At 39.0% G+C, this 23584-nt stretch overlaps 2 protein-coding genes across 2 annotated transcripts in view; one reads left to right on the top strand and one right to left on the bottom strand.

The window, feature by feature from the left end:
• Window positions 1–5729: 5729 nt before the first annotated feature.
• LOC122741886 (zinc finger protein OZF-like) overlaps window positions 5730–23584 on the bottom strand; it is a 20273-nt gene continuing 2418 nt past the window's right edge. The window contains exons 2-5 of the mRNA XM_043985755.1: window positions 20097–20188; window positions 18917–19043; window positions 17991–18107; window positions 5730–8278 (exon numbers count right to left, since the gene is read on the bottom strand). Of these exons, the coding sequence (XP_043841690.1) occupies window positions 7083–8278; window positions 17991–18107; window positions 18917–19043; window positions 20097–20129 (1473 nt within the window). The 5' untranslated portion in view covers window positions 20130–20188 and the 3' untranslated portion in view covers window positions 5730–7082. The remainder of the gene's footprint in view (window positions 8279–17990; window positions 18108–18916; window positions 19044–20096; window positions 20189–23584) is intronic.
• Window positions 21270–23584, top strand: part of LOC122745619 (zinc finger protein 420-like) — a 24406-nt gene continuing 22091 nt past the window's right edge. The window contains exon 1 of the mRNA XM_043991008.1: window positions 21270–21294. Within this exon, the coding sequence (XP_043846943.1) occupies window positions 21270–21294 (25 nt within the window). The remainder of the gene's footprint in view (window positions 21295–23584) is intronic.

Here is a 23584-nt window from a genome sequence, read left to right as displayed (position 1 = left end):
GGACAATGGATAGAGCACTGACCCTGAAGTTGAGAGGACTTGAGTTCAACTGTGACCTCAGGCACTAGCTATGTGACCCTGGGCAAGTCACTTAACCCCAATTGCCTTAAACATCTGGAGCCATCTCCAGTCGTCCTGGTATGTATCTTGCCACTGGACTCAGATGGCTCTGGAGGAAAGAGTGAGGCTAGTGACCTTGCACAGCCCTCCCACACTTAAATCCAATTCACTCAACATCATGACATCACCTCCTGATGTCATGGTCCTCTTTGAGAACAAAGGACAAACAGCAACAATAAAGGTAAAGTTCTTAAGAATTACATGTATCATCTTCCTATATAGAAAACAGTTTAACTTTATTGAGTCTCATGATTACTCTTCTCTTGAGTCTTGTGTTTGGTTCTCAAGTTTTCTGTTTAGCTCTGGTCTTTTCATCAGGAATACTTAAAAGTTCTCTATTTCACTAAATATCCATTTTCCCCCTAAAAGATTATACTCAGTTTTGTTGGCTAGGTTATTCTTGCTTGTAATCCTAGATTTTTTATTTATTTATTTTTTTGCCTTCTAGATATTACAAGCCCTCTGATGCTTTAACATGGAAGCTGCTAAATCACATATGATCCTGACTGGGTCCATGATAACTGACTCTAGCTGCTTGCAATATTTTCTCCTTCACATGGAATCTCTGGAATTTGACTATAATATTCCTGAGAGTTTTCATTGTGGGATCTTTTTCAGGGGGTGATGAGTGGATTTTTTTATTTCTAGTTTACCCTTATGACCTAAGATATAGGGGCATTTTTCTTTTGTAATTTCTTGAAACCTGATGTCCAGGCTTTTAAAAATCATATATTTCAGGTAGTCCAATAATTCTTAAATTATCTTTCCTTGATCTATTTTCCAGGTCAGTTGTTTTTCTGATATTTCACATTTTCTTCTCCCCCCCACCATTGTTTGCCTTTGTTTTGTTTCTTGATGTTTTATGGCATCATTAGCTTCCTTCTATTTGCCAAATTCTAATTTTTAGGGAATTATATTCCTTGGTAAGCTTTATACCCCTTTTTTCATTTGGACAATTCTCCTCATCAAGGAATAGTTTTCTTTAGTGAATTTTTGTACTTCCTTTCCCAGTTGACCAGTTGACCATTTTGCTTTTTAAGGAGTTTTTCTTCAGTGAATTTTTATGCCTCTTTTACCATTAGGTCAATTATATTTTTTAGGGTATTGTTTTCAGGGGCAGCTAGGTGGCACAGTGGATAAAGCACTGGCCCTGGATTCAGGAGGACCTGAGTTCAATCTGGCCTCAGACACTTGACATTTACTAGCTTTGTGACCCTGGGCAAGTCACTTAACCCTCATTGCCCAACAACAACAACAACAACAAAAGGGTATTGTTTTCTCCAGTGTTTTTCAATGCCCCTTTTACATAACTATTAGTTCTCTTTTTATAATTTTCTTGCATCATTCTCATTTCTTTTCTCAATTTTCCCTCTACCACTCTTAAATGTTTAACTTCTTCCAGGAACACTTGTTGGGCTTGCGTCCAGTTAGCATTTTTCTTTGAGGCTTTTTTGGTAGCTGTTTTCACTCTGTTGTTTTTGAAGGATGTGTTCTGAAGCTAGACAGAGCCTGGATATGAAGATCAAGGTATTAGACAGGGTCTACATCTGGTTGAATTTCTCTGATAACTTGCTCCCCCAGATATTCTGCACAAATATTTGGTGAGAAGTGTACATTTATTTATCACTGGCTAGAATTGTTCCATTGGGTCCGAGTGGAAAAAACACCCCTCCACATGTGGTCATTTATTAGCTAGGGGATTATAACCTTTAAGGGTATGATGCAGGAAACTAATTTGCGTGTGTCACAATCAGAAGGAATAGCATCCACCCCCTCTGGAAAATTGAAATAATTGGCTTCTCTCCCCAACCAAGGCACTACTGCTTACTTACCAGGCACACAGATTTCAGCACTGCAGTGTAGTAGATGAAGCAGTGGACTGGTGGTGAAGAAATCTGGGGTTCAGACTCAGCTGTGTGATCCTAGGCAAGTTATCTAACCTCTTAGCTCCAGTCTTTTCATCTATTAAATGTGGGAGTTGGTTGGACTTGATGGCCTCTGAGCTCTCTTCCCTAAATCTGTAATCTTAAAGAAGTGAGTAAAGAACTGGCTATGAAATTCTTAGAGAATTTCAAGTCAACAAGCATTTATTAACCACTTTTTTTTTGGTAAGGCAATTGGGGTTAAGTGACTTGTCCAGGGTCACACAGCTAGTAAGTGTCAAGTGTCTGAGGCCGGATTTGAACTCAGGTCCTCCTGAATCCAGGGCCGGTGCTTTATCCACTGTGCCACCTAGCTGTCCCTATTAAGCACTTTTTATGTGTACCAGGCACTGTGCTGATTGCTGGGGATACAAAGAAAGGCAAAAGCATTCCCTGCCTGTGAGTTTACATTCTATTGGTGAATCAACATGAAAACAACTATGTGTATATAAGATATATATGCTAAATTGAAAATAATTCAAAGGGGAGGATCAAATGGACAGGATGAAATATCAGGAATGGCCTCTTGCAAAAAGCCATTGTAGAATTTGAACTGAATCTTGAGAGAAGCCAGAAGGTTGAATTAAAGAGGAAAAGCATTCCAGGCACAGAGGACAGCCAGGGAAAAGGCACATAAGCAGGAGATAGAATGGTGTGTTTGAGGAACAACAAGAAGTCCAGAGTTACCAAATCAGAGTACATGTAGATAAGTAAAGTATAAGAGGCCAGGTAATGAAGGGCTTTAAGAAGTGAAGAATGTTATATTTGATCCTAGAGCTAATAGGGATCCATTAGAGTTACTAAGTAGGGAGTGATATGATCAGACCTGTGCTTTAGGAAAGTCACTTTGGAAGCTGAGTAGAGGAGAAACAGGAGTAGGGAGAGACTTCAGGCAGGGAAATCAACTAGAAGGCTGTTGCAGTAGTTCCTGTAACAAGGTAATAAGGGCCAGAACCAGAATAGCAATTGTATGTCAGAGGTATATTCTTTTTTTCTTTTTTTGCAGGGCAATGAGGGTTAAGTGACTTGCCCAGGGTCACACAGCTAGTAGATTTGAACTCAGGTCCTCCTGAATCCAGGGCCAATGCTTTATCCACTGCGCCACCTAGAAGACGGTATATTCAAGAAATGTTACAAAGGTAAAATAGACAGTACTTGGCAACAAACTGGATGTGTAGGATGAGTGACTGAGTTGAGAATGACACCTAGGGTGGGAGCTTGGGTGACTAGTAAAGTGATAATGCCCTTATCCTAATACAGGAAGTTGGGAACTGGGGAGGTTGAGGGTGAAGAGGTGGAATATATAACAAATTCTGTTTTGGACATGTAGAGCTGAAGATTTCTATGGTATATCCAGTTTGAGATCACCAGTTAAGATAGTATAGAAAAGAAAAGGAAGGAAGGAAGGAAGGAAGGAAGGAAGGAAGGAAGGAAGGAAGGAAGGAAGGAAGGAAGGAAGGAAGGAAGGAAGGAAGGAAGGAAGGAAGGAAGGAAGGAAGGAAGGAAGGAAGGAAGGAAGGAAGGGAAGGAAGGAAGGAAGGAAGGAAGGAAGGAAGGAAGGAAGGAAGGAAGGAAGGAAGGAAGGAAGGAAGGAAGGAAGGAAGGAAGGAAGGAAGGAAGGAAGGAAGGAAGGAAAAAAGATAGTATAGAGGGAAAAAAGAAGAGAGCCCAGGACAGAGTTCTGAGGGACGCTAATGTTAACAGGAGTGATCTACATTAAGATACAGCAAAGGTAACTTCAGGTTGGAAGAACTCCAGGAAATAGCAATGTTATGAAAACCTAGAGAAAAGAGACCATCTAGGAGAAGAGAGGGATCAAATGTCAAAGGTTACAGAGAGGTCAAGAAGGATAAGGACTGAGAAAAGGTCATTAGATTTGACAATCAAGAGATCACTTCTTATTACAATTGAAAAAGAGTTTGGTGGGACACTAATGCATTGTTGATAGAGTTGTATATTGATCCAACCATTCTGGAGAGCAATTTGGAACTATGCCCAAAAGGCTATAAAACTGTGCATACCAGGCAGCTAGGTGGCGCAGTGGATAGAGCAGCAGCCCTGGAGTCAGGAGGACCTGAGTTCAGATCCAGCCTCAGACACTTAACACTTACTAGCTGTGTGACCCTGGGCAAGTCACTTAACCCCAATTGCCTCACCAAAAAAACCAAACAGACAAAAAAAACTGCATACCCTTTGACCCAGCAATACCACTACTAGGTCTATATCCCAAAGATATCATAAAAAAGGGAAAAGGACCCAAATATACAAAAATATTTATAACTTCTTTTTGTGGTGGCAAAGAATTGGAAATTGAGGGAATGTCCATCAGTTGGGGAATGGCTAAACAAGTTCTGGTATATGAATGTAATGGAATATTGTGCTGTAAGAAATGATGAGCAGATTTCAGAAAAAAACTGGAAAGACATGACTTGATGCTGAGTGAAGTAAGCAGAACAAGAACATTGTACACAGTATCAACACTGTGTGATAACTGTGATAGACTTAGCTCTTCTCAGCAATACAATGATCCAAGATAATGCCAAAACTTGTGATGGAAAATGCTCTCCACATCCAGAAAAAGAACTTTGGAGTCTGAATGAAGATTGAAGCATATTATTTTTGCTTTTTTTTTTTTTTTTTGGTTTGTTTCTTCTTTCTTGTGCTTTATTTTCCTTTTGTTTCGATTCTTCTCTTATAACATGAATAATGTGGAAATGTTTAACATGACTGTAAATGTATAACCTGTATCACATTGCTTTCTGGCTTTTGGAGGAGGGAGAGAAGGGAGACTGGAAGAAATAAATCGGAACTCAAATTCTTACAAAAATTAATACTGAAAACTATCTTTACATGTAAGTGGAAAAAAATAAAATAAAATACTATTAAAAATTTAAAAACTTGGGGCAGCTAGGTGGCACAGTGGATAGAGCACCAGCCCTGGAATCAGGGGGACCTGAGTTCAAATCCGGCCTCAGACACTTAACACTTACTGGCTGTGTGACCCTGGGCAAGTCACTTAACCCCAATTGCCTCACCAAAAAAAAAAATTTTTAACTTTACACCCCTATGTGACTCTGGGCAAGTCACTTAACCCCCATTAACCCCGCCAAAAAAACCCAAAACTTTACACACACACCCCCAAAAAAAGCCTGGGAATAATTATGTGAACTGTTGCAAAGTGAGATGAGGAGAACCAGAAGAAAAATGTACATAATGGCAATATTGTACCACGATCAACTATGAATAACATAGGTATTCTCAGCAATACAGCAATCAGAAACAATTCCAAATGACTTAATGATGAAAAATGCTATCCATTTCTACAGAAAGAATGGATGGGGTCTGAATGCAGATCAAAGTATAACTTTATTTTTCTTGGGGTTTTTTTGGACTCTTTTCTTTAGCAATTTGGTTAACATGGAAATGTTTTGCATGAGTGCACATGTATAATCTATGTCAAATTGCCTTCTCAAAGAGAGGGGAAAGGGGAAAAAAGGGAGAGAATTTAGGACTCAACTTTTTTTAAATGTTTTTTTTTTTTTTTGTGGGGCAATGGGGCTTAAGTGACTTGCCCAGGGTCACACAGCTAGTAAGTGTCAAGTGTCTGAGGCCAGATTTGAACTCAGGTACGCCTGAATCCAAGGCCGGTGCTTTATCCACTGCGCCACCTAGCTGCCCCAACTTTTTTTTAAATGTTGAAAATTATTTTTACATGTAATTAGAAATAAAATAATTTTTAAAAAGAAAAAGGTAAATCCCTTAATGCTCCAATTCTATAATGAGTATAGATTTATCAAATCTAGTTTTGTCAGCATTGTTAGTCTACAATGTTCTTTCTGGGGAATGTCAAGAACTTGTAATTATTTTCTTACTATTGGGCATTCTGGCTTTTGATTATGCTTTTCCTTTAAAGCCTTTAGATATTCTGCCATATGGTGTGTGTATAGTTCATGTTTATTAGGAAAGGGATAAGGTGTTGGACTTGATGTCCAGTAGAAATCAGTTTATATCCTAACTCTTACAGCTGTGTGACCATAGGCAAGTTGTTTATTTCTGAGCTTATTTCTTCATTTGTAAAATGAGAACAGCAATACTCATAGTACATCACAAGGTTACTATGAGGTCCAACTGAGATATTTACAAACACAAATTATGATCTTCATTTCAAGTTAGAGGCAGTGTGGTATAGTGGACAGAGTACCAGGCTTGGAGTTAGGAAAATGTAGGTTCCAATGCTATCTCATAGAAATTACCTACTAAGTCATATATAGATGGATTTCACTTGGATGAAATCACAGGTCCTTCCTATGTATCCAAATATCTTCATTATCAGATTTCTCTCAATGAATCCTCTAGAACTCTTACTGAAGATTTTCCTACATTTGAAGAATCTGGTTTTTTCTCCAGCATGACTTTTATAATTTTAAATGAAACCCAAGGGGTTACTAAAGTTTTTTCCTGGAGTCAATTTTTCCCCAGTGTAAACTTTTTGATATTTACTAAGATCAGAGCTCTTCCTGTTATCTTTTACACTATTCATTACAGACATAGGTTTTCTTTTCATTATGAATTGTGAGTTCTGAGTGTTTAAAAAAATCATCACATACACAGGGTTTGTCACCAATATAACACTTCTGATGCCAAATAGTTTCCATTCTGGCTAAAAGCTTTCCCATAATCATTACACTTAAAGGCCTTCTTATATCTGTTACTTTCATTGGGCGTTATTTTCACTATGTTTTCTAAACTGTGAAATAAAGAATGAGCCTATCCTGAAGATTTTCTCCCATTCATCACATTAGTAAGGTTTCTTTCCATTTATGGATTCTTTAATGTTTATTTTTATCTTTTTTTTTTTTTTCAGGGCAATGAGGGTTAAGTGACTTGCCCAGGGTCACACAGCTAGTAAGTGTCAAGTATCTGAGGTCACATTTGAACTCAGGTCCTCCTGAATCCAGGGCCAGTGCTTTATCCACTGTGCCACCTAGCTGCCCCCTCTTTAATGTTTATTAAGGTTTAAAAGTGCTGGCTGAAGGTTTTTCAACATTCATTGTAGGGTTTCTCACCAATATGAATTTTATGATGTTGTATAAAAGATGAACGAGCACTGAAAGCTTTTCCACATTTATCACATTTGTAGGGTTTCTCCCCAGTATGAATTCTTTGATGTTTAGTAAGGTTAGAGTTCTGGTTAAAGGTTTTTCCACATTTATTACATTTGTAAGGTTTCTCTCCAGTGTGGATTCTCTGATGCTTAGTAAGGTTAGAATTCTGGTTGAAAGTTTTTCCACATTCATTACACTTATAGGGTTTCTCTCCAGTATGAATTGTACAGTGTTGTATAAAAGATGATCGGGTACTAAATGCTCTAACACATTCACTACATTCGTATGGTTTCTCTCCAGTATGGATCCTCTGATGGCTAATTAGATGTGAGCTCTGACTGAAGGTTTTCCCACACTCATTACATTCATAAGGTTTTTCTACTGTGTGAATCCTCTGGTGTTTAATGAGATTAGAGCTTTGATTAAAGGCTTTCCCACATTCATTACATTTATAGGGTTTTTCTCCTGTATGAATTCTCTGGTGTTTAATGAGGTTAGAGCTCTGCCTGAAGGCTTTCCCACATTCTTTACAGACATAGGGTTTTTCTCCTGTGTGAATTCTCTGATGATCAATAAGGTTAGAGCTCTGACTGAAAGTTTTACCACATTTATCACACTCATAAGGTTTTTCTCCACCGTGAATTTTCTGGCGTTCAATAAAGGCTGAAGTTTCTCTGAATGTTTTCCCACATATTTTAGATTTACATGATTCCTCACTCATACTGATTCTCTGATATTTAATCAGGTTTGAATTCTGTTTCAAAGTTAAGTCACATGTAATATCCTGATGGAGTCTCTCTCCTATAGGAATATTCTGATGTCTAACAGGGTTTGAACTCAGACTGAAGCTTCCCTGAAATTCATTATACTTTTGGTTTCTCTGACATATATAAGGTTTTTTGCAACTCTTGTTTGGTCTGAAAGCCCTCTCTTGGCAAAAGGATTTCTTCAGTATCCCAACTGAAAGATTTTCTTGATGTTTCTTTAACTCTCTTTCATAGTCCCAGGCTTCTTCAAAGTCAAATCCCTGGAAAACATCCCCCACAATTCTCTCAGATATTACTCCATGCAATTTCCTTTCTGTAGAAGGTTCCAGATTTTGAGGTAACTTCTCAGTGCTAGTTTCATTAACTGAAATAAATATAAAATTCAGATGTTACAGGTTGCTTTTTTTGTGTATCAAGGTAAACCACTGGAGAAAGAACAAGACAAAATTAATGAAACAAATGTCTTTTGGGAAGACAAAGAATCGTAAAATTATAGAATGTCAGTGCTGTCAGTCAAGTCAATTAATAAGCAAGGAAATTCTTTAGTCCAGGGGTTAACCTGGGGACTTTAAACTTGTTTTTAAAAAATATTTTAATGACTGTACTTAAAATATAATTGTTTCTTTTGTAATCCTAAGTTTTTTATTTTATGCATTTAAAAACATTACTCTTGAAAAAGGGTCCACAGGTTTCACAAGACTGCCAAAAGGGTTACAAAATGACACCAAAAAAGGTTAAGAACTCTTCTTCTAGTCTAACATCTCACAACACAGATGAGGAAAATGAGACCCATAAAGTTTATGACTCACTTAAGTGAGTTAATGATATGGCTATGATTACAGTCTAAGTTTCTTGATGGCAAAATCAGTGATCTTCCAATAACTAATATTGATGATGACCACCATCAGTCATCAAGAAAAGGTTAAATCAGATTCAGTATACTTTGTTTAGAATCATACAATATCAGAGCTGGAAGAGACCTCAGAAGTCATCTAATCCAACTTTCACCTAAATAGGAATTCCTTCCTAACTAGCAATTATTCAGACTCTGTTTAAAAACCTCCAATGACAGAGATTCATTACCTTCAGAAGCAGCCTATTCTACCTTAGGACAGCTTTAATCAATAGGAAATTTCTTAAATTAAGTCAAAATCTGTCTCTTTGCAACCATCCAGCCACTGCTCCTAGTTCTGTCCTCTGAAACCAAGCATCACAAGTCTACTATCTCTTTCACATAACGGCCCTTCAAATAAGTGAAGCCAAGCTGCTGTGTTCCCCATAAGTCTTCTCTTCTCAAGGCTAAACTTTTCTAGGTTCTTTATTTGATACTATAATGGCATGCTCTCTGGTTCTCTAACCCTTCTGGTCATCCCTCTGTTTGTGCTCTACCTTGTTAAAGTATTTCCTAAGATGTGGTGTCCAGAACTGAAAAGAATATTCCAGACGTAATTAGACTAGGAGAAAGTTCAAGAGGGAAAGTTATGTAAGTATTATTATTTACAAAAAAATAGAAGTTTAAAGAAGCAAATTTCAGTTATATGGAAAATTCATGGAGGTGAACTGGATAAAGGAGATAATAGGCAAATCAAGTAATTCATAATAATGACAAGAGCAAATCTTTGTTGCTAGCAAAGTCCTGTCATGTGAATTGCTTTATGCAGATTCCTGATGTATCATGGTATCTGAGGATGAAAAATATCCTAGAAAGTTGTGACTTCTTTAAAGTGTAACGATTGGAATAACGCCACCTGCTGGATACTTACTGTAGAGGAGTTCTGCCCATGAAGGGAAGGTCTTTGAGGGCAAGACCAGGAGTCAGGAAGTGACGCGGGCTAGTGGGAGGAGGAAGGAAGAGACTGGCGCTCAGTCTCGCTCTCTTTTCCTCTGGACTCTGGTGGAGAAGGGAGCTAGAAATGTGCTCTCCCTTTAATAGATAGAAATCTAGGCCTTTTTCTCTCTCTTTACCAAATTCTTATTCTCCTTAATAAATGCTTAAAAGTCTAACTCTTGCTAACGCTTATAATTTATTGGCGACCACTCATTAGATATTTTAGACAGTTTAGCTAGAATTTTAGCCCTTAACAGATGGCTGACCACGAAGAGGAAAGCTAAACCTCAGTCTTCTTCTGATCTTCTGGTTGGGTAAGAAATTTCCCCTACACTCTCCCTTTAACTGCTAAGTACTGGTGTACTGGCTGTGTTTTCCCTTTAAATTTTTTCAAATGGACCTTTTAAACTCCCTAATTACCCTATTTTTTATTTTAGTCTGTTTAACCAGACAAATGGGGGATAAGATCATGTTAATGCTTTGTTTTTGTGGATTTTCTATTTTTCTTTTTCTTTTTGTTAAAAGAACCAGCAACTTACTCACACAAGGAAATATCTCTCCCTCTCCCAACCATGCTTTTTCAGAGAAACCTGAAGAGATTCCCGCAGCTTTTCCCAGTTCTAACACTAATTGTTGCTCTAATTTTGCATGCCTGGAGGCAATGACCCACCCTCTAGAAGCTTTTAATCCCCTAGCATCTGGAGGCAAAGTGGGGGAAGAGGAATCCAGGCCTGAGTTCAAAATCAAGTCTGATTCAAATTGCTCTGGTCCCTCCCCTCCTCTCCAGACCCCACCCTCTATTCCTCCCATGGCCAAGCCCATTGCTTCCCCTGCCTGGGAAGTCCAGAGAACTGATGCACATGCTCAACTTTCTCTAACTATATTTGCAGCTTCAGGCTCAGCCCTTCCCCAGCCTGGCTGTGCTTCTGAGACAACCTTAAAAAGCCCTTTAAATTCCAGATATGCTCGTTTTGTTCATAATTTTGCTAACCTGCTTTTGTCTTTAATTAGTAATCTTATAAAGCATTTGTATGGTGAAAAGACTGACAGACAATATAGAGGGGTTAAAGAAGAAAAACTTAAGCCGAATAAGAATGACAATCATCAACATAGTTCAAGACTCCGATTCTTTTGCCATGGAAGGGTATATATTTTACAGAAATGTAGAAGTAAGCAGCAAGGTATTGATATGAGTATTGGGGATTTTAGATACCGGAATCAAAAGTGTTCTGAATTCACTCAGAGTAATAGTATCAGTTCAGAGGTTACATAGGATTTCTATGCTATTACATATACATTTTGAAATTAATGGTATGGGTTTATTTTCATAGAGATTTTCATGCTTTTGAGATTGTGTCATACTTAGTTTTTAAAACAAGGAGAATATTTGTAAAAGCTTTTTATAGTCATGTGATCAAGTTTATATTTTATAGTACTCTTATTAATATTAAGTTCATGCTCATTTAGATTTCCTTAGTTTGAATTTCACTGTCTTTTATTGTTCCATGTGTATTTTCTTCTATTCATTCATCTATCTAATTTTGAAACATGGTTTTGATTTCATAATACAATGTTAATTCTAGGAGTATTGTGCTCCCATATTCTGAGTTGTTTGTTTTTGTTATTTTTTCTCAACTGATTATTTGATCAAACTCTTTAAAGCATTTCCCTGGCAAATTGTTTGCCATGGCAAGTGTAAATTGATTCTAGAAGTATTATTTTTGATAAGCATATTCCAAAAAAAAAAAAAAAAGAGGGGAACATTTGTAAAAGTTTTCTTTGAGATTGTGTTGTGCTTTAACTTATATTTAAATATGTTCTGATTTTTCACAAAAGTGATTGTATACTAAGTAAAAAAAAGGGGTATTATTTGAAATTGTTGCATAATTATATATTATATTCTGAGTCAAGATGTATTCACATTTTTTGCAATCATTTATTATCCTCAATTTTTAAATCCATATGAGACTTGGATTATGGGAACTTATCATTTAAGACACTAATTGCCTTTATTCTGAGTTATCAGATGCCAGTTGGCCAAGATGCCATCCAATCACAAGAGGAATACATGCAAGAGCAGACACTGAACTGTCACATGAGGGGAGACATGCATGAAGTCAAGGTATGGCCGAGGGAACGGCTTTTGACTAATGTTGAGGTTGGATTCTCTTGGTTTAATATTTTATTTTATTTTTCCCCACAATATTGTACAGATGGCTGGAAGTATTCATCCCACCCATCTCACTTCTACACCTGGCTTCTATGCTCCCTCCTATATGCCTGATGCCATGGACATCTCAAATCCCATGCATCTGATTAAGTCTGACTCAGTTTCCTCCAATATGTTCGGTGGCATGGACATATATTCCATCCACCTATTTTAAGCCTGGTATACTGCATGGGCAGTATATATTGCTCAAGTGTGGGAATGCTCATATCCCATCATTTCTCTGTTCTTTTATGGTAACCCCCATAATTATCTCAGGTGTCATGATAAATACAGTGTTGAATTTGGCCTTGACACCTGTTACCAATTATATTAGATTTTTAAATTTCTCATAATGGCATGAGGATAATTAGGCAGATGATGCAAAAAATGATGAAACAAAGATAAAAATTATTTTAAAAAATTAATATCACAGCAATTGTCTTCTCAATTACCCTCCATAAGGGGGGACTATAGTAATATTATAATTTTAAAGAATGTTTCAATTTTTGTTTTATTATATGTTTCATGTGTAACAACTAAGATTCTGAATTCCCTTAGACATGTTTTTGAGAACTTTCATTGTTTGATTTGATTATTGACAAAGCTATTTTAAAGTTGTGTTAAGCTCAATTTTGTAGGAAATTTTCCTGGCTGATTACCAGCATCCACACATCAACCCCTGTAAAGACTTCCATTCCACGACTACACCTAGAGGACATCTGAAAAAAGACTTTCAGAGACTTTAAATGAACAGTTTTGATTTGTTGTTTTTGTTGGTTTTTTTTCTCTTTCTGTTATAATATACACCATCTGTAACATGTACTCTCTGCAGAGGCCCTCCCTTTGCAAGACTAATGTAAAAGCGTCGGTTCATGAGGACAAAAAAAAAAAATCGCCCCTCTGGACAAAACTTTCCTCTCTTCCTTTTCTATATTGTCGTTCACATATTATTAGTTAGCAATAGTTATTATATTCTTTTTACTGTTCCGTCAAGGAAACATTTTGTTTCTTGAGGAACAACAGGGGGGACTGTAACGATTGGAATAACGCCACCTGCTGGATACTTACTGTAGAGGAGTTCTGCCCATGAAGGGAAGGTCTTTGAGGGCAAGACCAGGAGTCAGGAAGTGACGCGGGCTAGTGGGAGGAGGAAGGAAGAGACTGGCGCTCAGTCTCGCTCTCTTTTCCTCTGGACTCTGGTGGAGAAGGGAGCTAGAAATGTGCTCTCCCTTTAATAGATAGAAATCTAGGCCTTTTTCTCTCTCTTTACCAAATTCTTATTCTCCTTAATAAATGCTTAAAAGTCTAACTCTTGCTAACGCTTATAATTTATTGGCGACCACTCATTAGATATTTTAGACAGTTTAGCTAGAATTTTAGCCCTTAACAAAAGTCAAATGAAGAAAAGGCTTTGAAGTCAACACAGTGATATAAGAGCCCCAAATCTGAGTTTATTTGAAAGAAATTAGTCTTTTAGCCATAAAATATATTTTTCTATCAGGAAATGTTGCTTTAAATTTATTTATTTATTTATTTATTTTGATTTTTTTAGTGAGGCAATTGAGGTTAAGTGACTTGCCCAGGGTTACACAGCTAGTAAGTGTTAAGTGTCTGAGGCCGGATTTGAACTCAGGTACTCCTGACTCCAGGACAGGTGCTCTATCCACTGCGCCATCTAGCTGCCCTGCTTTAAATTTATTAGGAATGAAACTGGAAACACAGGGTCTTTCTGACACCCAGAGGGTTTCTAACAAAATGTAATAAGGTTTATAAAGCATTTTTACATAGAATACCTCATTTAAGGAAAAATCTTGTGAGGTAGGTACTGCTATTATTATTCCCATTTTATAGATGAGGAAACTGATGTTTGCAGAGGTTGACTTTCCTATGGTCATATAATTATTAAGTGTGAAAGTCTATCCAAACTCAAATTTCTCCTGACTCCAATTTTTAGGCTCTTCCCTACTCTTCTTGATATGCGGTATCCTAAAAATCTGAATGCAGTCTTAAGTTTTAATGGCTTATTAAATAATTTTAAACTGCACTCAGACTTTTGAGGCATCCTAAATATTCAAGAATTTCAAATGCAAAAAATAAATTTTATATACTTCGACATCTTGAACCAGAAATCCTATAGACATTAAACTCAATAGGTCCAAAACAGAACTATCTTTCTCTCTAACCCTCTCCTTTTCTGAAATTCCCTATTACTGTGGAGTGCTTCATCATTTCCCCAATCACCCAGGTTTACTACCTTGGTGTGATCCTTGACTCCTCATTCTCAATCACCCTATACAAAACATCTGTTGTCAAATCTTATCATTTCTACCTTTACACCTCTTGTTTATTTCCTCTTCTCTCTACTCACACTGCCACTACCCTACTTCAGCCCCTCGTCACCACCTGGACTATTGCAAAAATCATCTAATTAGTCAAGTCTCTCCCCATTCCAATCCATCTTTGATATAGCTGTCAAAGTGATTTTCCTCAATCATAGTTCCACTGTCTACTCAATAAAATCCCAGTGGTTTCCTATTTACCTCCAAGATCAAATATGAAGTTGTTTGGTATTTAATGTTCTTCAGAACCTTGCCCATTCCTACCCTTCCAGTCTTTGCCTTTCTCTGGCTGTCCATTATTCGTAGAATGCTCTCCCTCCTCACCTCTGCCTCGTGAAACTCTGGCTTCCTTCAAGATTCAGCTTAGATACTACCTTCTGCAGGAGGTCTTTTCCAGGCCCCTCCCCACCATCACCACCTCCCCTTCTAGGGCTGTCTTCCATCTACTGTTTATCTTATATATCTATTTATATAATACCAGTGAATGAGAGTATCACTCTTTCTTCCTTACCCTCTTTGTCCCTACAGATGTAATCATCCTCACCCTGATATAATAATTAGCTTATTTTAAGTCTAGTGACAATATAATGGTTCCTCAGGTCCATGTGGTTTCCTCTTCTGATGTTTTAGGATAATGGGCAGCAAACTAAAGTGTGCTAACCAAACCTGAAGTAAGAATGGTTTTTACATTTTAAAATAAAATTTTAAATTCACTGGCACAGGACTAACATTTAGGCAGAAAGTTGATACTCTGCCTTAAATTTCCATTTATCTCTAGCTAACCCTTGACCGCTTTGTAGTGTAAGCAGAATTTAGGTTTCTAAAAATATTTATGTGAAAAAGCTATTACAGTATATTCCAGTATCTATTAATAGACAGGTACCTGAAGAGAAAGTTAGGTAAAAAGCAGACCTTGGGTGTCTTTAGCCTAAGTCTTTTATTTTTATTTTTATTTGGGGGGGGGGTGTTAAGTGATTTCCCCAGGGTCACATAGCTAGTAAGTGTCTGAGACAGGATTTGAACTCAGTTCTTCCTGACTTCAGGCCCAGCTCTCTATCCACTGAGCCACCTAACTGCCTTAGCTTAAGTCCTTTGCTCAGAGATGCTTGTAGAGCTGATGACCATCCTCAATCTTTCACTTCTTTCCTGTGTCTATGTCCCACTGTATTTCTCCTTTCACCTGTTGCTCCTATGCTGCCACTTAAACTCCTGAGGTCCTCAATTCTTTTTCTCTACTACCATATGTGGATGCCAAATTAGTTCAGTAGTATTATACATACCCCCTGAGTATGGCCAAGTTCCTCAACCAATCTAACAGACTTACTATCAAACCAAGAGAAATGTCCTGACATTATTCACATTTCAGATTGATTCAGTTAAAATGTATTTTCACCCAATAAAGGTATTAGTGGGGTGGGGAGATTTATCGACCTTATCAATCAACGATCAACCTTCACCCTTACAATTTATATGTGGTCTTCTCCATTTGAATGTGAAGTCCTCAAAGACAGGAAGTGCTTTGCCATTGTGTTTCCAAAGCCTAATATAATGTCTCACACACAGCAAGTATGTGATAAATGCTTGTTGATTGTTTAAAACATAAAAATCTAATCCAACCCTCTCATTTATAGAGGGAAAACTGTGTCCAGAAAGATTAAGAAATTTGCCGAAGGTCCGCACAGCTAGCAAATGGCAGATCAGTGACTAGAATCTAAGTCTCCTGATAGCCAATTCAAAGTCATAACCATGATAGTAAGCTATCTTTGCCTTTGTGTATTCCAAGAGTTTTTCCAGTCAAATGGGCATAATAATATAGGGACCAATGATCTCACAGGGCTGTTGTCAAGATCAAATGAGATGATATATGTGAAAGTACTCTGAGAACCATAAAGGCCTCTCTGGGCCTCCATTGGGCATTTGTAAAATAAGGGTACTGTAACGATTGGAATGACGCCACCTGCTGGAGACTTACTGTAGAAGAGTTCCACCCATGAAGTGAAGGTCTTTGAGGGCAAGACCAGGAGTCTTTTCTTTGGCGTCAGGAAGTGACGCAGGCTAGTGGGAGGAGGAAGGAAGAGACTGGCGCTCTCTGACGCTCTTTCCTCTGGACTCTGGTGGAGAGTGGAGCTAGAAATGTGCTCTCCCTTTAATAGATAGGAATCTAGGCCTTTCTCTTTCTTTACCAAATTCTTATTCTCCTTAATAAATGCTTAAAAGTCTAACTCTTGCTAAAGCTTATAATTTATTGGCGACCACTCATTAGATATTTTAGACAGTTTAGCTAGAATTTTAGCCCTTAACAGTACTGAGGATCTAGATGGCCTGAGTTCCCTTGAAGCTCTAAGTCTATGATCTTATGACCACTCTAAAACAGCACAAAGTATTATTTATTAACATTAATAAAAATAGCAATAATTATGGTTAACATTTACATAGCATTTACTATGGGCCAGGCACTGTGCTAAGCACTATGTAATTATTATCTCATTTGATATTCATAACAGCCTTGGGAGGTAAGCACTATTATTATCCTCATTTTACAAATAAGGAGTGAGGCAAATGGAGGGTAAGTGACTTCCCCAGGATCACACAGCTATTGAGTGTCTGAGACTGGATTTGAACTCAGGTCTTCCTGACTCCAGGCCCAGTGCTTGATCCACTGCTGCCTCATGGAAGGGCAGAAAATTAAAGACATCAGTTAGAGGCCTGCATATCACCTTCCATACCTGATTTCAGTGGATTTAAAAATGGCTATTACACAAGGGCAGTGGGAGAGGGGAGGAGGTAATGGAAGATGATCAATTGGAATCTGGAAGAGGCTCTAGCAGCTGAAGCTTAGGGTTACTGGCAAACTTCTTGATTTTTTTCTACAACCACTATCCACATGGTAACTCTTGTTTGCATTGGATCTATGACCCTGAACTGGGTAACGGTTGACAGAGCAACTAGATGTTACCCATTCCTGTTCCCAGCACTGGTTCAGGGGTCCCCTGGAACCTCTGCCCTGGTTCTCTATCTTGGTTCCCTTTCTGTCCTTGGCCAGTAGGATTCTCCCAGTCTAAGTGCTACCCGGTGTCTGCAGACTTCTCTGTCTGCCCTCCCAGGCTTCCCTGAGCTGGAAAAATGACTCATTCTGACTTCTTGACTTTCCCAATCAGAATTTAGTCTGACATATTTTCTAGGTTTTTGTAGATTCTCAACAGACCACTTATTGAAAACAATGTCATTCCTAGCCTGGATTGGTTTATGACACCTGGAAGTAGCTGTGGTCTAAGTAGAAAGAATTCTGCATTTGGAGCCAAGAGACTTAAGTTCAAGGCTAGAAACTAATTAGATCCTCGGCAAATCATATTTTCTCTCTGAGCCTCAACACCCCGGACTAGGTGAACTCTTTATCAGCTTAACAACTCAGTGAGCAAACAGTAATATACATACATATGGGGCAGCTAGATGGCGTAGTGGATAGAGCACCGGCCCTGGAGTCAGGAGTACCTGAGTTCAAATCCGACCTCAGACGCTTACCACTTAATAGCTGTGTGACCCTGGGCAAGTCACTTAACCCCAATTGCCTCACTAAAAAAAATATATATATATATATATATATATATATATATACATATACATACATATGTGTGTGTATACATATATATGTATACACACACACACATATTGAATGAAGGAAAACATTTCACTCACTTACCTAAGCAATTGTCTCTAAAAATCTCTCTTCCCTTAGTTCCTTGCCTATCCAAGACCCAGGGCTCTTCCCCTCGTTCCAGCAAGGAGATCACATCAGGTTTGGGCACTGGAAATCCTGCTTATAAGGAAAGCAATGAGACCTAGTAAATATCCTGGGAACAAAGAACTTTACTAAGCTCAGTTCTAGTCCCTCAGTCTGTGAGGGTTGGTGAAAAAAAAATGCAATATCCAGAGAAGCCATGATAGGAAGGCTCTGGGAAAGTCTGAGAGCCATTTGGGGGGTGGGGGGGTGTCTTGGGACTATTACCCTAAATGACAGTGAAGGGTCAGAAATTGGCAACCTAAGCAGAGGGAACAATTAGTTTATTTCCCATTAGAATTGTGGGGAACTCAATCTCTAGGGATGTTCCTATTAAACCTTAGGACTAGAACTAGCACCAATGTGTAGAGGATGTTAAGAAGCACATATTTCCCTCCATAAAAGGGAAAGGCTTAACAGTTAAAAATGGTCACTTAGCTGGCTTGGCTTCATAAGGTAGTGAGTTCCCCATCACTAGAATTCTGCAAGAGAAGACTGGATGAATTCTTGTAGGGAGTAGTTTTGAAAGGGTTCCTATTTAGGCATAAGCACAGATGGGCTCTGAACTCACTTCCAAGTTTGAGATTTTGTGATTCTATGCCTAGGGCAGTAAATTCAGGGATCTAACAAGCAATTCTGAACATGGAAAAAATATAGCCTCAGGGATACTCACCATTTCCAGTTCTATACCAGGCCTGGTACTTAGGAACAAACAGGAAATGTGCCTTTTCTGAGCCCAGACATGATTGGGAATCTGATCCCTGAATCAGATTATATCCTTTAGACCTCCCCATTACTATTCACAAAGCCAAGAAGCTCAGGTATGGGTACTGAGGGAAGGGTCTTACCTAGTGATACTATGTTCCCATAATTCTCCAGCATCACATCCCTGTAGAGACCCCTTTGAGCAGGGCCCAGATAGCTCCACTCCTCCTGAGTAAGGTACACAGCCACATCCTCAAATATCATGTCTACCTGAAACAACAAGTTCCTAATGTAGTTCCAAGAATAGCCCCACTAGTAATGTGAGGCAACAAGATGTGAAGATTTAAAGGCTCTATACCTGTGTATGTTTGCCATTGTGGGTGCTTCTGAGTATAAGCATTTCAATGAATATATATATAGGTTTGAATCGAAGTATGTGTGGGCATGTGCACAGGGGTTGGGGAAGGAGCATGTGCATATGTGATAAGTATAGCAATGGTTATACATGATCTTCTCAGGAAATTACAATATCATTTTAGAGGAATGAAGAGTTTAAGACTAACTCCTCTAACTGCAGATTAGGGCTAACAACACATAACTAGGAGCCCCCATGTAGGGAAAAGTAATTTTCTAAAAATCTCTCAAAGACCCAGACTGGGCTTGTCTCTCTTTTTTTTTTAAAGTGAGGCAATTGGGGTTAAGTGACTTGCCCAGGGTCACACAGCTAGTAAGTGTCAAGTGTCTGAGGCTGGATTTGAACTCAGGTACTCCTCACTCCAGGGCCAGTGCTCTATCCACTGTGCCACCTAGCTGCCCCCGGGCTTGTCTCTTAAAATCCTATTTGTCTTGAGAAGTTAGAGGTGGAAGACATAGAGTGGAGCCACCAACAGGTTTCAAGCAATATAGAAACCCTTATCCTAGTTCAGCCCCAGTTATTGTCAGGGGTTTGGAGTGGGGAAGAGCCCAGAATTGGGGTTTAGGCCCCTAGTCAATAAAGAATTACTGATTCTATTAATCCTGATCCTAGCCTGAAGGTAGCTGTGGTGTGTGTGAGTAGAAAGAATCCTGGATTTGGATTTGGATTTTGGACATAAGTTCAAGGCTAGAAACTAAGTAGATCCTAGGCAAATCATATCTCTTCTCTGAGCCTCAGTGCCCTGGACTAGTTGACCTCTAAGGTATTTTTCAGCTCAACAGCTCAGTAAGACTATGATTCCTGCCTAGTAACACACTGAATAAACAGGAGATGCTCTGTATTGGTCAAAAGGAACTCACAAGGCCACATCAGGACAAAGTGATGGAATCTCAGGAAGGACAGCTCACCTGGAGCCTTGATAGCAAGAGTTTAGCTGTCATCACCAGTTCTCCTGGGTTCTCTTCAAGAGGATGGTTAGGAACCTAGGGAGAAGAAAGCTCTGGAGGAAGAGAATGAAGATGTGATATGAGAGACTGTTAGGAACTTGGGGAACAAATACCACTGGGAGAAGAGATGTAAAACCAGTGGGTTGAATACATTACACTCCATGCTTTCAACCCACTGAAATTCTTTTTCTCTTTTTTCCTCTGTAAAAATAACCCTTAGAGGCACTTCTGGATCTAAATCCATATCTCATGATCTTTTCTTTCTTTCTTTCTTTCTCTTTTTTCTTTTTTCTGTGAGGCAGTTGGGAATAAGTGACTTGCCCAGGGTCACTTGGGCTAGTAAGTGTCAAATGTCTGAGGTCACATTTGAACTCAGGTCCTCCTGACTCCAGGGCCAGTGCTTTATCCACTGCGCCACCTAGTTGCCCCTCATGATCTTTTAAGAACCAGTTCAGATGCTAATTTCCTCATGAAGCCTTCCCTTCTCTCCACCCAACCTTCCTACTTCCCATTATTCCAAAGAGAAATAATGTCTACTTCATAGCACTTAGCCTGTACCTTTCCAATGCATGTATCATATCCTAATTTGTAATAAAGTTATAACTAGAATACTGTGGGAGGTTTTACAGAGCCATTGTGCTGACTTCATGTCAACTGTGAAACCTGTAGAGTCTACTAAGCACCATGCCAGGAAATTCAATCACTTCCATTTGAATTATCTTTGGAAGATTCTGAAGATAAACTGGCAAGATAAGGTAACAGACATTGAAATCCTTTCTTGAGCTGAACTGCCAAGCATTCAAATATTACTGTAGAGAGCAACACTCCACGGGGCTGGCCATGTTGGTCGAATGCCAAATATACACTTGTCTAAAAGACTATTTTATGGAGAACTCACACAAAGGAAGTGTTCACATGAAGAGTTCACAGAAGTGTTACAAAGACACTGTCAAGGTCTCTCTAAAGAACTCTAGAATTGATTGTGTGACATAGATGATGCTGGAAAAGGACTGCCCAACATGGCATACCCACGTCAAAGAAGGCACTGTGCTCTATGAGTGAAACTGAATTGCTGTAGCTCAAAAGAAACATGAAATGTGCCCATTTAGAGACACCTCCACTCCAAATGTGCGCATGGACTACTTGTGCCCAACCTGTGGTACAGCTTTCTGAACTTGTACTGATCCGATCAACCACATGGAACACACTGTACCTTGACTCCAACATAGCGATGATGACATCTTTTGGTTCTCTTCTAGAATTAATGACAACAACCAACCAAAATAAAGTGTCGAATAAGGTCTGAGGGGAAAGGTTGTTACTGATTGAGGTTTTATAAAGCCTTTCACTCCAAATCCCTTTGATTCCAGACATACTGGACTTCCATTGTTCTTTAAAGACATTCCATTTCTACTCTCTGTGCCTTCCCCAGTCTGGAATGCTTTTCCTTCTCACTTTCACTTCTTCAGAGTTTGACTCAAGAGCCATTACCTATAAGTGGCCTTTCCCAGTCTCCTCAGCAATTGGTATCTTCCCCACTCAGCTACCCAAGACAAATTGCTTTGTATTCACTTTAAACTCCTTGAGGGCAGGAGGCTTTTCACTTTTTTTTTTTTTTTTTGGGTGAGGCAATTGGGGTTAAGTGACTTGCCCAGGGCCACATAGCTAGTAAGTGTTAAGTGTCTGAGGCCAGATTTTGAACTCAGGTCCTCCTGAATCCAGGGCTGGTGCTCTATCCACTGCACCACCTAGCTGCCCCAGATTTTCACTTTTACCTTTGTATCTGCCGAGGGCACAAAGTAGACACTTAATGCTTACTGATTAAATGACATTGTTGGGAGAAGTTCTCACAATACAGAATCTCAGTCAATAAACATTTTTTAAAGCCCCTTAAAATGTGACAGGCACAGTGCTAAGTGCAGGGTCTACAAAAAGAGGCAAAATACAGTCCCTGCTCTTGAGCTCACAGTCTAATGAAGGAGACAACAAGCAAACAACTATGTACAAACAAGCTATATACAGAATAAACAGGACATCATTAATAGAGAGAAGGGATTAAAATTAAGAAGACTTGGGAAAAACTGTGAGATTTTAGCTGGGACTTAAAAGAAGCCAGGAGTCAGAGATGAGGAAGGAGAACATTCCAGGCATGGGACCTGGAGCCAAGATATAAAATGTTTTCTTCAAACAGCAATGAGGCTGGTATCACTTGCAGTACCTGGTCAGGAGTAAGGTGTAAGAAGATTGGAAGGTAGAAGGGGATTAGGTTACAGAAGGTGTAGAACACCAAACAAAGGATTTTACATTTGATCCTGGAAGGTGATAGGGAGCCACTAAAGTTTGAATAGATGGCATGACATAGCCAGACTTCTGGTTTAGGAAGATCACTTTGAAAGCCTAGTGGAGGCTGGACTGAGGTGGAGAGAGACTTGTGGCAGGCAGACCAACCAGGCTACTGCAATGGTCCAAATCCAAGGTGATGAGGACCTATACCAGAGTGGTGGCACTGTCAAAGTAGAGAAGGGCGTTTTTCAAAAGATGTTACAGGGGGCAGCTAGGTGGCACAGTAGATAAAGCACCGGCCCTAGATTCAGGAGTACCTGAGTTCAAATCTGGCTTCAGACACTTACTAGCCGTGTGACCCTGGGCAAGTCACTTAACCCCCATTGCCCCGCAAAAAATAAATAAATAAATAAATATTTTTTAAAAGATGTTACAAAGATAAAATCAACAGACCGTAGAAACAGATTGGATAACATATGTGAGAGAAAGTAAGGAAGTAAGGATGAGACCTAAGTTGTGAGCTTGGGTGACTGAGAGGATGGTGGTATCCTCAAATGTAATAGGGAAGTTTGGAAGAAGGGAGGATTTAGAAGGAAATATGAGTTCAGTTTTGGACATGTTGAGTTTAAGATGTATATGAGGGGCAGCTAGGTGGCGCAGTGGATAGAGCACTGGCCCTGGAGTCAGGAGTACCTGAGTTCAAATCCGACCTCAGACACTTAACACTTACTAGCTATGTGACCCTGGGCAAGTTACTTAACCCCAATTGCCTCACTTTTAAAAAAAAAAAAAAGATGTATATGAGACATTCAGTTTGAGAAGTCATATACAATAGGAAATGGGAGGAATACATACGTGTAGACTAGGTGTTCAAGATACAAAGACAAAAAGAAATCCATTCCTGACCTCAAGGTGCTAATATTTTACAGGGGCACAAAACAACTACAAAGATAGACAAATAGAGGGTAGTTTTTAAAAGAAGAAAGCACAAAAACTGGAGTGTGTGGAAGAAAGTGGAACATGGAAGATAAAGATTTGGGGCTGGGAAGGTAAAATGCATTACAGGGAAAGGGGATAACCTGTGCTCATAAGAACAGGAGATGAAATGCAAGTCAACAAGTACCTATGTACCATGCATTATGTTAAGTACCCGGGATACAAATACA

The sequence above is a fragment of the Dromiciops gliroides genome, chromosome 1 (assembly GCF_019393635.1).
Source record: "Dromiciops gliroides isolate mDroGli1 chromosome 1, mDroGli1.pri, whole genome shotgun sequence".
NCBI lineage: Eukaryota > Metazoa > Chordata > Mammalia > Microbiotheria > Microbiotheriidae > Dromiciops > Dromiciops gliroides.
The sequence above is the reverse complement of the archived record's forward strand: the minus strand, read 5'-3'. Positions and strand labels throughout refer to the sequence as shown.